The sequence below is a fragment of the Nematostella vectensis genome, chromosome 12, assembly GCF_932526225.1.
Source record: "Nematostella vectensis chromosome 12, jaNemVect1.1, whole genome shotgun sequence".
NCBI classification, from domain to species: domain Eukaryota; kingdom Metazoa; phylum Cnidaria; class Anthozoa; order Actiniaria; family Edwardsiidae; genus Nematostella; species Nematostella vectensis.
Window position 1 is genome coordinate 13,084,182 of NC_064045.1, and position 16,097 is coordinate 13,100,278.

The 16,097-nt window shown below is 44.3% G+C and overlaps 1 protein-coding gene, 1 long non-coding RNA gene and 1 pseudogene across 2 annotated transcripts; 2 read left to right on the forward strand and 1 right to left on the reverse strand.

Moving 5' to 3' along the window:
* The first annotated feature begins 1,635 nt into the window (after positions 1-1,635).
* LOC116603619 lies at positions 1,636-2,839 on the forward strand. Its single transcript, XR_004290702.2, has 3 exons — positions 1,636-1,987; positions 2,415-2,463; positions 2,738-2,839. It is a non-coding gene; the product is annotated as an uncharacterized LOC116603619 (long non-coding RNA).
* A 3,633-nt stretch (positions 2,840-6,472) lies between these two features.
* LOC125557120 (DNA-directed RNA polymerase II subunit rpb1-like) lies at positions 6,473-7,153 on the forward strand. Its single transcript, XM_048719428.1, has one exon. It carries the CDS (start codon positions 6,473-6,475, stop codon positions 7,151-7,153), a length of 681 nt encoding a protein of 226 aa, XP_048575385.1.
* Positions 7,154-8,462: 1,309 nt separating this feature from the next.
* On the reverse strand, positions 8,463-15,906 carry LOC125557610 (annotated as a pseudogene).
* Between the last annotated feature and the right edge of the window lie 191 nt (positions 15,907-16,097).

Consider the following 16,097-nt stretch of genomic DNA (forward strand, 5'->3'; position numbering starts at 1 on the left):
GATTTTTTTTTGCTATTCAAACATTTTGTTTATTTTCAATTTACACGCTGTTGGGACGTCTTTGCATTTATTTAGTAAGGACGCGAGAAAAGACGCGCGTAAAGACGTAAAAGGCGGTCTTTTCTTGATTGTACCACGTCACCTTCATGTCTGCGATCTCGTAGCTCTGTGCCACATTGATTGACGTGAGAGCTGTTGTAATGTTCGCCATGAAGACAGCAACAATGACGAGGCCGACGAGAATCCACACGACAGAGAAACAGCGACCGGCAATGGTACGGGGACACTTATCACCATAGCTACGGACACAAACATCACACAAGCTGAATCCACATGACCGAGAAACAGCGGCCAGCAATGGTACGGGGGCACTTATTACCATAGCTACGGACACAAACATCACACAAGCTGAATCCACATGACAGAGAAACAGCGGCCAGCAATGGTACGGGGACACTTATCACCATAGCTATGGACACAAACATCACACAAGCTGAATCCACACGACAGAGAAACAGCGGCCAGCAATGGTACGGGGACACTTATCACCATAGCTATGGACACAAACATCACACAAGCTGAATCCACATGACAGTGAAACAGCGGCCAGCAATGGAACGGGGACACTTATCACCATAGCTACGGACACAAACATCACACAAGCTGAATCCACACGACAAAGAAACAGCGGCCGGTAATGGTACGGGGACACTTATCACCATAGCTACGGACACAAACATCACACAAGCTGAATCCACATGACAGAGAAACAGCGGCCAGCAATTGTACGGGGACACTTATCACCATAGCTACGGACACAAACATCACACAAGCTGAATCCACATGACAGAGAAACAGCGGCCAGCAATGGTACGGGGACACTTATCACCATAGCTACGGACACAAACATCACACAAGCTGAATCCACACGACAGAGAAACAGCGGCCAGCAATGGTACGGGGACACTTATCACCATAGCTACGGACACAAACATCACACAAGCTGAATCCACATGACAGTGAAACAGCGGCCAGCAATTGTACGGGGACACTTATCACCATAGCTACGGACACAAACAGCACACAAGCTGAATCCACATGACAGCAAAACAGCGGCCAGCAATGGTACGGGGACACTTATCACCATAGCTATGGACACAAACATCACACAAGCTGAATCCACATGACAGTAAAACAGCGGCCAGCAATGGTACGGGGGCACTTATCACCATAGCTATGGACACAAACATCACACAAGCTGAATCCACATGACAGTAAAACAGCGGCCAGCAATGGTACGGGGGCACTTATCACCATAGCTACGGACACAAACATCACACAAGCTGAATCCACACGACAGAGAAACAGCGGCCAGCAATGGTACGGGGACACTTATCGCCAAAGCTACGGACACAAACATCACACAAGCTGAATCCACATGACAGTGAAACAGCGGCCAGCAATGGTACGGGGACACTTATCATCAAAGCTACGGACACAGTAGCCTGGCTACCAGAGGCTCGAGCTTCACTCGTTTACTGTCACACCGGTCTTGGCTACGAGGAGCGAAGCGACGAGCCTCTGGTCTTATTAATTTTCTTAGCTTCCCAAAAAGCTGGAATTTCAAAATTTAATTTGAATTTTTTGGTGACTTAATGCTTCTCTTTTTCCAGGGTGGTGAAGAGGGGGTACCATATGCATCACGAATCAGGGGTTATTTTTCTGGCTTTCACGAATCACGAATTTAAAAAAAGGCTTTCGCAAATCATGGTTTTAACTTTTGCTTTGCTCCTGTATAAGATTTTTAAAATGTACATAGGTCAACGCTGCGGTTGATCCACTCCTCAGTTAAACTAACACACAACAGGACCGTAGCCAGGGGGGGTTCGGAAGAACCACCCCACTCGACTTGAAGGTCCACCCTGATGAAGGAACATTGAGTACCACTGCAAGCTGACGAGCTACCTAAGAGAAACTGGTCCAATGGGTAAGCGAATCCCCCGCCGCTCAAAATCCTGGCTACGGGCCTGCACAACGACATCAATGTTTACTTTTACGTATAAATGTATGAATCGTGATGTGGAAAAAACCGTTGCAATCGATGCGGAGTGATTGTACTACAGTTCCGTCAAGTTGAGCACTGTTTTGCAGTCGCTCCCGTTACATGATTATTCTCGGTGCCACGATCACATTTCACGAATTTAGCTATGCAAATTCACAATCCACGGAAGTAAAAATACCCCAATAGGGGATGACGATAGAGTACTCGATCACGATTCACAAATTTATTTTTAGGCTTTTCATAAATCACGAATTTAATTTAGGGCCAATCACGAATCACAAAAATACACTTCACCACCCTGTTTTTAAACTAAAATCATAAAGCCAACTTTTCTCACTTTTTCACATTTTAGAAAGGATGTTGTAACTTGCCCAGTAGACAATGAGCAACTGAAACCCTCCGTAAGTATCACAGCTGAAATCTTTTTACAACTTTTATGGACTAGGAATTATCAATAATAAAGCCATATGAAAAAGAATAATAAGGAGAAAACCAAGAGTAAATAGAAAACAAAACCAGTTCAGAGAGGGTACACATCCCGTTATTGTAGTGTCATGACAAATCAGAATCCTGTTTTTTTGTTTGTCGTTTTTTTTTTTTGGGGGGGGGGTGGGGTTGTTGTCAGTATTTCAGTATTTCCAATATTTTTTAAACTAATATTTTTATGTATTTCAGCAAATTTTTGCTGACAAGAAGACTGATAGAATTGCGCTATCACTTAAGGTGAAGTGCATGAATGATCCATGTAAATGGGAAGGAGAGTTGCAAGAGAAACAGGTTTGTATATCCTGAGGATAAGTACCACACATTTCTTTTAGATGCATTTTATAGCATAGCTCATGAAAACTGAATGATATAATATATTATCATTAACACATACAATATGTATGTGTTAATGATCATACAATATGTACACATTTGTTAAGCACTCTTTGGCGGAAAGGAATATATCTCCCCATTTATCTAAACAGGCCCGTACCCAGGGGGGTGCAGGGGTTAGAACGCACCCGCCCACAACGACCGAAAGTCCACTTTTGGTTGTCAATAGACGTGCTATTTGTAGACAAAACTATAAAGCATAAGCTAGGTCACTCCGATATGTCAACAATCCATAAGTCAGACTTTTTTTGTAGCCAAATCCGACAATTAACGTCCCGTGGAGATACTGCAAAGACATTAAAAAACCTTTTTGTTTTTTCGGAGTTGGTAGGAGATTTTTATCAGAGAACACCCCCTCCACCCCCCCCCCCTTCCCCCAGAAAATTAGGTCAACTTTTACGGATTTCTCACCCTCCCAAGAAAAACCCTGGGTACGGGCCTGCTAACCAACATGTGTATAAATATAATGACCAACCATTTGATAGTTGACAGACAAGGATTAAAAATATGCATGCAAAACAGGCTGGGAAAGAGAATTGAGCTAAAAAAGGCATATATCATCTCATCAGGTGTGACAATCAGATTATAGGTGGAATATGTTTTTTATTTGCTCTCAGTCCGCACAAGTGACAGGGACACAGTCACTGCCAGTCACAGTCACAGTAAGATAAAGCCGAGCTCTCCTATGTACAGTGACACAGTCTGTAAGATAAAGCCGAGCTCTCCTATGTACAGTGACACAGTTTGTAAGATAGAGGTGAGCTTTCATATGTACAGTGACACAGTTTGTAAGATAGAGGTGAGCTCTCATATGTACAGTGACACAGTTTGTAAGATAGGTGAGCTCTCCTATGTACAGTGACACAGTTTGTAAGATAGAGGTGAGCTCTCATATGTACAGTGACACAGTCTGTAAGATAGAGGTGAGCTCTCATATGTACAGTGACACAGTCTGTAAGATAGAGGTGAGCTCTCCTATGTACAGTGACACAGTTTGTAAGATAGAGGTGAGCCCTCATATGTACAGTGACACAGTCTGTAAGATAGAGGTGAGCTCTCATATGTACAGTGACACAGTTTGTAAGATAGAGGTGAGCTCTCATATGTACAGTGACACAGTCTGTAAGATAGAGGTGAGCTCTCATATGTACAGTGACACAGTCTGTAAGATAGAGGTGAGCTCTCCTATGTACAGTGACACAGTCTGTAAGATAAAGGTGAGCTCTCCTATGTACAGTGACACAGTCTGTAAGATAGAGGTGAGCCCTCCTATGTACAGTGACACAGTTTGTAAGATAGAGGTGAGCCCTCATATGTACAGTGACACAGTCTGTAAGATAGAGGTGAGGCCTCATATGTACAGTGACACAGTCTGTAAGAGAGAGGCGAGCTCTCATATGTACAGTGACACAGTTTGTAATATAACGGCAAGCTCTCATATGTACAGTGACATAGTCTGTAAGAGAGAGGCGAGCTCTCATATGTACAGTGACACAGTTTGTAATATAACGGCAAGCTCTCATATGTACAGTGACACAGTCTGTAAGATAGAGGTGAGCTCTCATATGTACAGTGACACAGTCTGTAAGATAGAGGTGAGCTCTCCTATGTACAGTGACACAGTTTGTAAGATAGGTGAGCTCTCATATGCACAGTGACACAGTCTGTAATATAAAGGTGAGCCCTCATATGTACAGTGACACAGTCTGTAATATAAAGGTGAGCTCTCCTATGTACAGGGACACAGTCTGTAAGATAGAGGTGAGCTCTCCTATGTACAGTGACACAGGCTGTAATATAAAGGTGAGCTCTCATATGTACAGTGACACAGTTTGTAAGATAAAGGTGAGCTGTCATATGTACAGTGACACAATCTGTAATATAAAGGTGAGCCCTCATATGTACAGTGACACAGTTTGTAAGATAGGTGAGCTCTCATATGTACAGTGACACAGTTTGTGAGATGGAGGTGAGCTCTCCTATGTACAGTGACACAGTCTGTAAGATAGAGGTGAGCCCTCATATGTACAGTGACACAGTCTGTAATATAAAGGTGAGCCCTCATATGTACAGTGACACAGTCTGTAATATAAAGGTGAGCCCTCATATGTACAGTGACACAGTCTGTAATATAAAGGTGAGCTCTCCTATGTACAGGGACACAGTCTGTAAGATAGAGGTGAGCTCTCCTATGTACAGTGACACAGGCTGTAATATAAAGGTGAGCTCTCATATGTACAGTGACACAGTTTGTAAGATAAAGGTGAGCTGTCATATGTACAGTGACACAATCTGTAATATAAAGGTGAGCCCTCATATGTACAGTGACACAGGCTGTAATATAAAGGTGAGCTCTCCTATGTACAGGGACACAGTCTGTAAGATAAAGGCGAGCCCTCATATGTACAGTGACACAGTCTGTAAGATAAAGGTGAGCCCTCATATGTACAGTGACACAGTTTGTAAGATAGAGGTGAGCTCTTATATGTACAGTGACACAGTCTGTAAGATAGAGGTGAGCTCTCCTATGTACAGTGACACAGTCTGTAAGATAAAGGTGAGCTCTCCTATGTACAGTGACACAGTCTGTAAGATAGAGGTGAGCCCTCCTATGTACAGTGACACAGTTTGTAAGATAGAGGTGAGCCCTCATATGTACAGTGACACAGTCTGTAAGATAGAGGTGAGGCCTCATATGTACAGTGACACAGTCTGTAAGAGAGAGGCGAGCTCTCATATGTACAGTGACACAGTTTGTAAGATAGAGGTGAGCTCTCATATGTACAGTGACATAGTCTGTAAGAGAGAGGCGAGCTCTCATATGTACAGTGACACAGTTTGTAATATAACGGCAAGCTCTCATATGTACAGTGACACAGTCTGTAAGATAGAGGTGAGCTCTCATATGTACAGTGACACAGTCTGTAAGATAGAGGTGAGCTCTCCTATGTACAGTGACACAGTTTGTAAGATAACGGCAAGCTCTCATATGTACAGTGACACAGTCTGTAAGATAGAGGTGAGCTCTCATATGTACAGTGACACAGTCTGTAAGATAGAGGTGAGCCCTCATATGTACAGTGACACAGTTTGTAAGATAGAGGTGAGCCCTCATATGTACAGTGACACAGTCTGTAAGATAGAGGTGAGGCCTCATATGTACAGTGACACAGTCTGTAAGAGAGAGGCGAGCTCTCATATGTACAGTGACACAGTCTGTAAGATAGGTGAGCTCTCCTATGTACAGTGACACAGTCTGTAAGATAGGTGAGCTCTCCTATGTACAGTGACACAGTCTGTAAGATAGAGGTGAGCTCTCATATGTACAGTGACACAGTTTGTAAGATAGAGGTGAGCCCTCATGTGTACAGTGACACAGTCTGTAAGATAGAGGTGAGCTCTCCTATGTACAGTGACACAGTCTGTAAGATAGAGGTGAGCTCTCCTATGTACAGTGACACAGTCTGTAAGATAGAGGTGAGCTCTCATATGTACAGTGACACAGTTTGTAAGATATAGGTGAGCCCTCATATGTACAGTGACACAGTCTGTAAGATAGAGGTGAGCTCTCATATGTACAGTGACACAGTTTGTAAGATAGAGGTGAGCCCTCATATGTACAGTGACACAGTCTGTAAGATAGAGGTGAGCTCTCATATGTACAGTGACACAGTTTGTAAGATAGAGGTGAGCCCTCATGTGTACAGTGACACAGTCTGTAAGATAGAGGTGAGCTCTCCTATGTACAGTGACACAGTCTGTAAGATAGAGGTGAGCTCTCATATGTACAGTGACATAGTCTGTAAGATAGAGGTGAGCTCTCCTATGTACAGTTACACAGTCTGTAAGATAGAGGTGAGCTCTCATATGTACAGTGACACAGTCTGTAAGATAGAGGTGAGCTCTCATATGTACAGTGACACAGTCTGTAAGATAGAGGTGAGCTCTTATATGTACAGTGACACAGTCTGTAAGATAACGGCAAGCTCTTATATGTACAGTGACACAGTCTGTAAGATAGAGGTGAGCTCTCATATGTACAATGACACAGTCTGTAAGATAGAGGTGAGCTCTCCTATGTACAGTGACACAGTCTGTAAGATAAAGGTGAGCTCTCATATGTACAGTGACACAGTCTGTAAGATAGAGGTGAGCCCTCATATGTACAGTGACACAGTCTGTAAGATAGGTGAGCCCTCATATGTACAATGACACAGTCTGTAAGATAGAGGTGAGCTCTCCTATGTACAGTGACACAGTCTGTAAGATAAAGGTGAGCTCTCATATGTACAGTGACCCAGTTTGTAAGATAGAGGTGAGCTCTCATATGTACAGTGACACAGTCTGTAAGATAGGTGAGCTCTCATATGTACAGTGACACAGTCTGTAAGAGAGAGGCGAGCTCTCATATGTACAGTGACACAGTCTGTAAGATAGAGGTGAGCTCTTATATGTACAGGGACACAGGCTGTAAGATAGAGGTGAGCCCTCATATGTACAGTGACACAGTGATACAGTGATAGAGGTGAAATATAGAGCTGATGAGCGCTTTTATTCATTTTGACTGTAACCACGAGTTGTATTTGTATCCTTTATTTTCTGTACGATATTTGCAGGGTCGACAGAGTGCGCGTGATGGGCACTGTGAAAGCGCGGTCCAAACATACATCGACATCGAATAAGAACCAGATAACTTTACATCGACATCGAATAAAAACCAGATAACTCTACATTATGAACTTGATAAGGTTCGTCTAGAACTACATACAAAGTCGTGTGACCAAGTGAAAGAAGTGAATGCAATTCGTGAGAAACACGATGAAGCGATCCGGGATTGCAATGGTCAAATAGAAGTACTTATCCGTGAAAACAAGACACAATTTGAAACTCTTCACAAACAGTTAGGGTCATAACTAAAATTGGAGGTATCAGTTTACCTAATTACTAGTGCTAGAGTGCTAGAGGAACCCGGACGCCATGTTGTAAAGAGAATCAGTACGATCATGGGCGAGAAAATATTTATTTCAAGATTTACGGCCAAGGTCACTCAAAATTTCGCCCTAATATGTGCCCGATTGATCTGAGAAAGTTAGAATTTTCGTTAGGTCCGGACGGTGTCAGCAAAAAAGGGAATACATCAGCAGAATCTACAATAGTTTTTCATCATTTTGATGCCTTGAACAAGCGAATACCTAGTGGGTACCCCATGGGTACCCCATGGGTACCCCGCCATTTTTTTTTTGTTTACGTTTTCGCAAGTGACATGCCGTATCATGGAATCTCACGTTCAGTACCTGAGAGCGTGTTTGAGGTAATACTCGCATAAATCAAATTCGCAGAAAAAAGGTAGCAGACTGGAACAAGCAAGAAGCAGAGTTGTGGTAAACTATTTTTGTCTTGTCTTTTCTTTTTGGTTGGGGTGCTTTGCTAGGAGTTGCGAAGATAATCGTTGAAATTGAAAGGGACTGCCGCCTAGTAAGCACATGAGTATGGGCTTATTCATCTGGGATATTTTTTTTCAAGGGGTATGCTCTTGGGATACATGACGAGTGGGATATTCAATATTCTGCAGTATGCTACAATGAATCATTGTATAACTATTTTATACCATGCTTGATGGCAACTTATTTTACTTAAATCCAGTGCATGATGCACAGTTTGAGTGGATACTGCAAAATAAACAAAGCAATTTCTGCATTCTGATTTGCCGTATTTTCTTTGGCTTGGTATAAAGATACATGCCTACATTTAAAGACTTCTGCATGGAAAGGAATCAGAAGTTTAGTGCTTATACATTTAATCGCTGTTATCTTTTCTTTTATAATGGTGGAATGTTCATGTAAATTAAGTTGCACCCTTTAGTCATTGGACAGAATTTCTGTTCAAAAGAAGAAAGTACATGTGGGTGTAATTGACATTTTGTTATTTACAAAACATTGTTGGGCTAAAATGGGATGCCTGATTTGATATCAAAAATATAATATTTAATGTTTCTGTTTTATAATATTTAACGATTCTGTCTGTTGTCCTATATTTTCAGTAGGGCTTTCATGTCTAAACCTCATTACTAACACACGCCATACAGTAACAGATCCAGGGGTGGGAATGGGGGTAATTTTTTTCTGAAGACATTTCTCATATAAATGTCACCAAATTTTCCTCATAGTGTCATGCTTATAATAGTCACCCTCTTCTCAATGCTTTCCCCGTGGGTTTTCTGGCGATGATGGTGGCTAGTTTTAATTTCTGGTGCACACTAGCTATAGCGGCGTCAGCTCCGCGTGGCGGAGAGATCCGGGAAACTTTGATGAAGTACTCACAAATTCCACAAGGCTAGGGTTTTATTGCGTGTAAGAATTTGGTAAGCTTTACAGCAAGTTTGGCCTAGGGCGGCGCTAATTTAAACCCGAGTGAACCCGTCGAATTTCTGTGAGCCTTAGGGGCTTTACAAGTTTGCTGCGTTTATAAAGCTAAGGTCACGTGATCGCTAGCGTTACATTGATTGGTGACGTAATGAGATGACTAAAAATAACTAAGGGGTTATCCATGGCATGCGGATGCCGTTACACTGCTTCCCTAAATGTGCCTACATTTATTAAGAAAATAGAGTATAAATTGCATAAAAGATGTTTATATTCTAAGCATTGAATTGCGATGCTAGCTGATTGCTTATTTTTGTTTAATTAATCATGATAAGGAAATTATGATTTGTTGATTGAAAATTACTAATTGATAGCCTAAATTTGATTTATGGTTGTTTGCTTGTTATAAATGAAGCTGGTATATTTTAGCTATATAAGAATTACTGAGAATGTCCTTTATATCTTGAAATTTGGAGAGTGTTCATTGTGTCTTGGACTAAGCTGACTAATCTTCCCTTGCTAATAGCATGATAAGCTTGTGGACGGGACGCTCGAAGCACTTGTGTTGTCCGTCCTTAGCAGTAGTCACTTGGACTTTGCGCACTAGGTTGTCTTTGCTTGGGAATACCTTGGAGATAATGGCAAGCGGCCACTGGTTACGAGGTAGATCTGGGTCTGTCATGAGGACGACATCTCCTTCTCGTAGATTAGGCTGTGGCTTGTTCCACTTTTGGCGACTCTGGAGCTGTGTGCAGTACTCTCGTCGCCACCGTAGCCAGAACTGGTTGGCTAGATATTGGACTGTGCGCCATCGCTTTCTGGAGTACAGGTCGGGATGCTCGAAGTTGCCCGGGGGCGGGAGGATGACTTGGGTTTTAAGCATGAGGAGATGATTTGGTGTCAGAGGTTCTTCTGCTAGAGGGTCTGACAGGTTCTCCACTGTGAGTGGGCGGCTGTTGACGATATTCTCAGCTTCTGTTATAAGAGTGCGAAGAGATTCATCGTCCAGCTGACGACCGTGTTCGTAAAGTAGTGATGTTAGCACTGAGCGAGTTGTGCGAATTTGGCGCTCCCATACCCCTCCCATGTGAGAAGCTTGCGGAACGTTCATTTTGAAATCTATCAAGTCACACTGTTGGGTGGATAGGAATGACTTGACGGATTCTCGGTCGATCTCTTGGAGGGCTGTTTTGAGCTCGTTGCTTGCTCCGACGAAGTTTGTGCCCCGATCCGAGCGTAATTCGCGGACCTTGCCCCTGCGTGCGATAAATCTTCTAAGAGCGTTGATGAACGAATCTGTGCTCATGTTATTTAGCGTTTCCAGGTGGATCGCTCTAGAGGCCATACATGTGAACACCAAACCCCACCGCTTTACTTCGCTACGTCTTTCCTTCACGTAGAATGGACCAAATACATCCATTGCGGAATAGCTGAATGGTGGTGATGGTGTCATGCGTTCTGTTGGGAGGTCGCTCATCTTCTGACCTTGCGTGATGCCTCTGAACTTGCGGCAGGTAACACACTTCGCGATAATGTGCGCAATAGCAGATCTACCGTTTACGACATGGTATCCTGCTTGCCGTATGGCGTTGTGGGTCATGCCGTGGCCTTGGTGATGCTGCTGCCTCTGGTGATAGTGGCGGACTAATAGAGTAGTCACGTGATGATCTTTTGGTAGGATGAGAGGGTGCTTTAGTTGGTATTCTTCTTCAGCATTTCTAAGACGACCACCAACTCGTAGTAGACCTTCGTCGTCTATGAACGGGTCTAGCTTGTAGATATTGCTGGTGGCTTTGATGATGTTGTTGCGATCGCGCGCGCTTTTGCGATCTTCGAACTTGCTATTGTTTCCTTTCATTCTTTGCAGTGTATCTATTTCGTTCTCAAAAGTGGTGGCTTGTGCGGTCTTGAATAGACACTTCTCTGCTTCCCATAGCTCCTTTACTGTAGACGCGCCATTTGTCGGTCGCCAGTTGTGTGTCTTGTTTGGGCGTAGTCTCTCTATCATCCGTTGGATGCGAACGATTGCGTGCTTGAGGCGCAGTAGAGAAGACGAGTGTGAGAAATGCTTCGTATCTAAGTACTGTGTATGCATAGTGGTACTAGTTGAGAGGACAGAGACTTCTTTGCGTAACTCAGCATCGTCTGGATCTAGCTGAGATGACGGCTTCTGGTTGCTTGGTGTGGGGTTCTCGTAAAGGAACTGTGGTCCGCTGAACCAACGCTTATTTTCGATAAGTTGTGCGGCTGTCGTTCCTCTAGATGCTTCATCTGCTGGGTTTTCTTTTCCTGGCACGTGGTACCATTGTTCTGGCTCGCTTTGATCTCTGATGTGCTGCACACGATTGCCGACATACACATGGAAACGGCGAGCGTCGTTGTTAAGGTAGCCTAGGACTATTTCCGAGTCGGTGTAATAGAGGCGCTGTGGTGTGGGTTGTAGGTCTAGCTCAAGCTCGACCATGCTTGAAACGTTCACGGATATTACTGCTGCCGTGAGTTCCAGCCGGGGTATTGTGATTTGTTTGAGGGGTGCCACTCGAGACTTTGCCATTAGAAAGCTTACGTGGACTTCTCCTTTCTCGTTAACCATGCGTAGGTATGAGACTTGTCCGATTCCGTTGTGGCAAGCATCTGAGAAGTTGCAGACTTGAGTAGAAGTCAGAGTGCCAAAGTTAGGAGGCTTGAGACATCGGGGGAACTTGAGGTTCTCGAGAAGCGGTAACTCTGAGCGCCATTTTTCCCAGCGTGGTCGGATGTCTTCGGGGAGGGGCTCGTCCCAGTCTGTATGGGTACTGCAGAGCTCCTGTAGAATCTGTTTCCCGGTAAGGATGACGGGGGACACAGCTCCTAAGGGGTCGTACACTGAACTGACGGTGGAGAGTATACCGCGTCTTGTAAGAGGCTTGTCTCTTAGCTCGATACGAAATCCTAGTGTATCCGACTCTATACACCAGTAAGTACCGAGCGATCTTTGGACTGGTAGGCTGTCGTGGTTGAGGTCTAGGTCTTTGGCTCGATCCTCAGGGTGTAGTGCTTCTAAAACTTCCTTACTGTTGCTGGCAAATTTATGGAGTCGCAGGTTCGCGTCCGCGCACATTGCTTGTGTGGCTTTGATAGTGCGCACGGCCTGTTCTGTTGTGGGAAGGGACTTGAGACCATCGTCCACGTAGAAGTTTCGGCGTACGAACTCTGCTGCGTCATCTCCGTGCTTTTCTCTGCCTGTTTCTGCAGTCTGGTGAAGACAGTAGTTTGCGACCGCGGGCGACGATGCTGCGCCGAACAGGTGCACGTCCATGCGGAACTCTACTATTGGCTTGGTTAAGTCGCTGTCTTCGAACCACAGGAAGCGCAGGAAATCTCTGTGCTCCGGATTAACATAGAAACTGTGGAACATTTGCTCGATGTCACAGGTAAAGGCTACTTCTTCTTTTCGGAAGCGCATGAGGACGCCGATGAGTGAGTTCAGCTGGTCGGGTCCTTGTAATAAGATCTTGTTTAGGGACTCGTTCTCGTATACTGAACTGCAGTCGAACACCACGCGGAGGTCTTTCTTGCGAGGGTGCTGTACATTGAAGTGGGGGAGAAACCACACTTTGCCAGGGGAGGTACGCAACTGGTCGACGGGGACTCGGCTTGCGTGACCACGGTCAATAACCTTTTTCATGAAGGCGGTGTAATCGTTTCTAAGCTTGTCATTACCAAGAAGTTTCCGTTTGAGTGAGAGGAGCCTGTGTAGACAGTGCTTCTTGTTGTCTGGTAGGTGTACCTCGTTTGCTCTGAATGGTAGGGGTGCCTCCCAGTTTCCATTCTCGTTCTTGTGTAGACCTATCTCCATTATATTGTTAAACTGTATGTCCTCTCTTGATTCTGTTTTTCCGTGTCTTTGTTTTCTTCGGTCGTGGTGGAGTTCTGTGTAGTCAAGCTCCATCATTTGGCGTATTTGCTGCGGGCTTGTCATGTCTTTGGATGGTGTCGTGCGGACGAAGGGCGGCTGTACGGTAGTATCGCTTGAAGCGTTGTGCTCGAGTAGGACTTCTCTCTCTACCGTCACACAATTCACACGAGCTGTCACGTCATCATCTCTGTCTTTGCACACTCGACCGATTACCGTCCAACCAAACTTGTACTTTTCGGCCCAGGGCTCTTCAGGGCTTCCTGCTATCACTTCAGTTGGTTGGAAGGCCGCCGGGACGTTTCGACCAATGAGTAGTCCGATTTCTATGTCCGGTCTGTATGCGATCTGGTCTGCGATGGGTGCGAGGTGGGTCCACTGCTTCGCTACTTCGGGACTAGCGATATCGCTTTGTGCGGCGGGGATGTACTCGCGTGTGTATGCATACGGAATCCTGACGTGCGCGTGTTCGTTTTTGATATCTTGAATTCGTAGACCAGTTATCTTTTTTGTACGAATTGTGTTGAAGCCGACTATAGTATTGACCTTTAGGTCGAGCTCCGGTGCTGTTATTCCTAGCAATCTTGATAGACTATCCGTGATGAATACGTCTGTCGATTGATCATCGAGGACGGCGTATGTGAGCTGTTTTTTGTGTGGCTGTGACTCATGTGTGAGGTTGACAAGGACTATTCGGGCGCACGGCCTACCGGTCCCCTCCCCTCCGCAGACTTGTGTGCATGTTGCTGATGCTTCTGGGGGGCTAGGGGGTGCAGGTTTAGCGGGGGCGCTTCTGTCTTCGTGAAGCAAAGTTAGGTGGTTCTTGTTGCAGGCCTCGCATCGGGGAGGAGTTTCTTCACAGTCTTTACGAAAGTGTTTTCCTGTGCATTTAAAACATAGCCCATTTGATTTTAGGAACTCTAGCCTTTCTTCATATGGGAGTTCTTTGAACCTTTTACATTCAGTTAGGTTGTGCGACGCTGCGTTGTTATGGTACGGGCAGACCTTTTTTTCTGTGTGTTTAACCAATGCTTCCTTCTTTTGGGTCTCGGTTTTAGTTAGGAGTACATTGTGAATGCGCTCTTGTGGCTTGCGGTGCGTTTGTATGGGAGTTGGAGTGCTAGAGTGCTTGGTCGGTGTGAGTTGAGGAATGTTCATTCGCTCGGCGTGAAAACATACTTCTGTGACGAGATCACTAAAGCTAGGAAACGCGCTGTACCCCCTTTCCTGTTGTAGTGCTTGCACTTTGATTGACCATTTTGTCGCGAACCATCCCGGGAGTTTTTCTACTAGGGACTGTATTTTTGAAGGGAACTCATAAATCTTAAGGGCTGACATGTGCGCGCTTGCAACTTGCACTTGATACAGAAAGTCACTAAATTCGCGTAGCCCCTTTCCATCGTTAGGCGCTATCTTTGGCCAATTTGTTAGTTTTGTTTCAAATTCTGTCGCTATTATATCTGGGCGTCCGAAGCGGTTTCTCAGCTTATTTCTAGCTTCACGGTAGGCAGTGTCGGGATCTGCGCCAACCATGTACTGTAATTGCTCTACTACTAGTTTAGCCTTTCCGCCGAGATGTTGATACAATAAATAAAGCTTTTGCTGTGCGCTCACCGGGGCAGTGTCTATTAATGCATCAAACGCTGTTTCCCAGATAAAGAATTTCGTGTGGGGCCCTTCCCCGGTGAAGATGTCTGGCTTAGCTTGCGGCAGGCGCTGGAGTTGTGACTTTAGCAAGGGCTTCGGCTATTTGTTTGACGCTATCTGTCTGCAAGGGCTGTTGGTAGGTATGTGTGACGCTTTCATTCGGTATCCCATTGTAATGGCGTGACGGGTAAGATGACTGCACATTTTGGTTGTGTGACATTGGCTGGGCATTTTGAATTTCCTGATAGACAGTGGAGCTTTTCGGCGTAAACTCTTGTGCGTTGTGCCAAGCGGTAAGTGTTGATGGCGGGTTTGTTTGGGATTGGCTGATGAAGGGACGATTCTCAGGTACTTGAGTGGTCTGAAAGGTCACGAACGTGTTGGCGGTAAGGGGTCGCTGCGGTTTAGTGTATACGAGAGAACTTTCGGTGTTAGGAAAGTTAAAGGGAGATAAGCAACTTTGGATCGGATCTGTGATAACAGGTTTGGTTGTTTGTGCCTCGGACAGGAAACGGCTTATTAAATTCTCTTTCTCGATGGGCAGTTCAAACTCTTCCAGCGAGATCGCTTCTTTATAAACGGCCTCTTCGGCTTTTGTTGCATTTAATTCTTGTTGCAGTTTAAGATTTGCTAATTTTTGTTCCTGTTCCAAGATTGAATTATTAAATTTGATCTTTTCTTCTAAGGCAGCACGCTTTGCTCGCACGTCGATTAAAGTATCTCTTGCGGATTTCGAGCTTTTTGATGATTTCCGTGAAGAGTGTGACGCAGAGGAAATTACTGACATTTTGTCAGCTTGGTACTCGAGAGTTGTTATCTTCTCATGCGCTATTTTCTTAGCCTCGTTAATCGACTGATGGATATCTAACTGTGAATCGGCCACTTCTTGTGAATCTGGCGTTTCTTTTATGAGATCGTAGAAGTCGTTTAATTTCGTTGTTGCGCTTTCTGCTAGGGCATTGCAATGACTAAGTTCTTTCAATATTTGGTCTTTATTATTTGATGAGCTTAAATGTGCCAGGAAATCGGATATGACTTGCCTGAAATGGTCGCGGCTTTTGCGGTTTTTGCTTTAAGTTCCTTTGCGTACTCTAAACCCTTTTCGGTCATGGTACTTCTACTTTATTACTTTTCAACACTTTCGTATCAAGAAAAGATGACAAAATATATATAAATCTAAATATATAAATCTAAATATAAATTAATAATAAATAGGTAATCCATAAATTCAGTCGACTTACTATATACAATA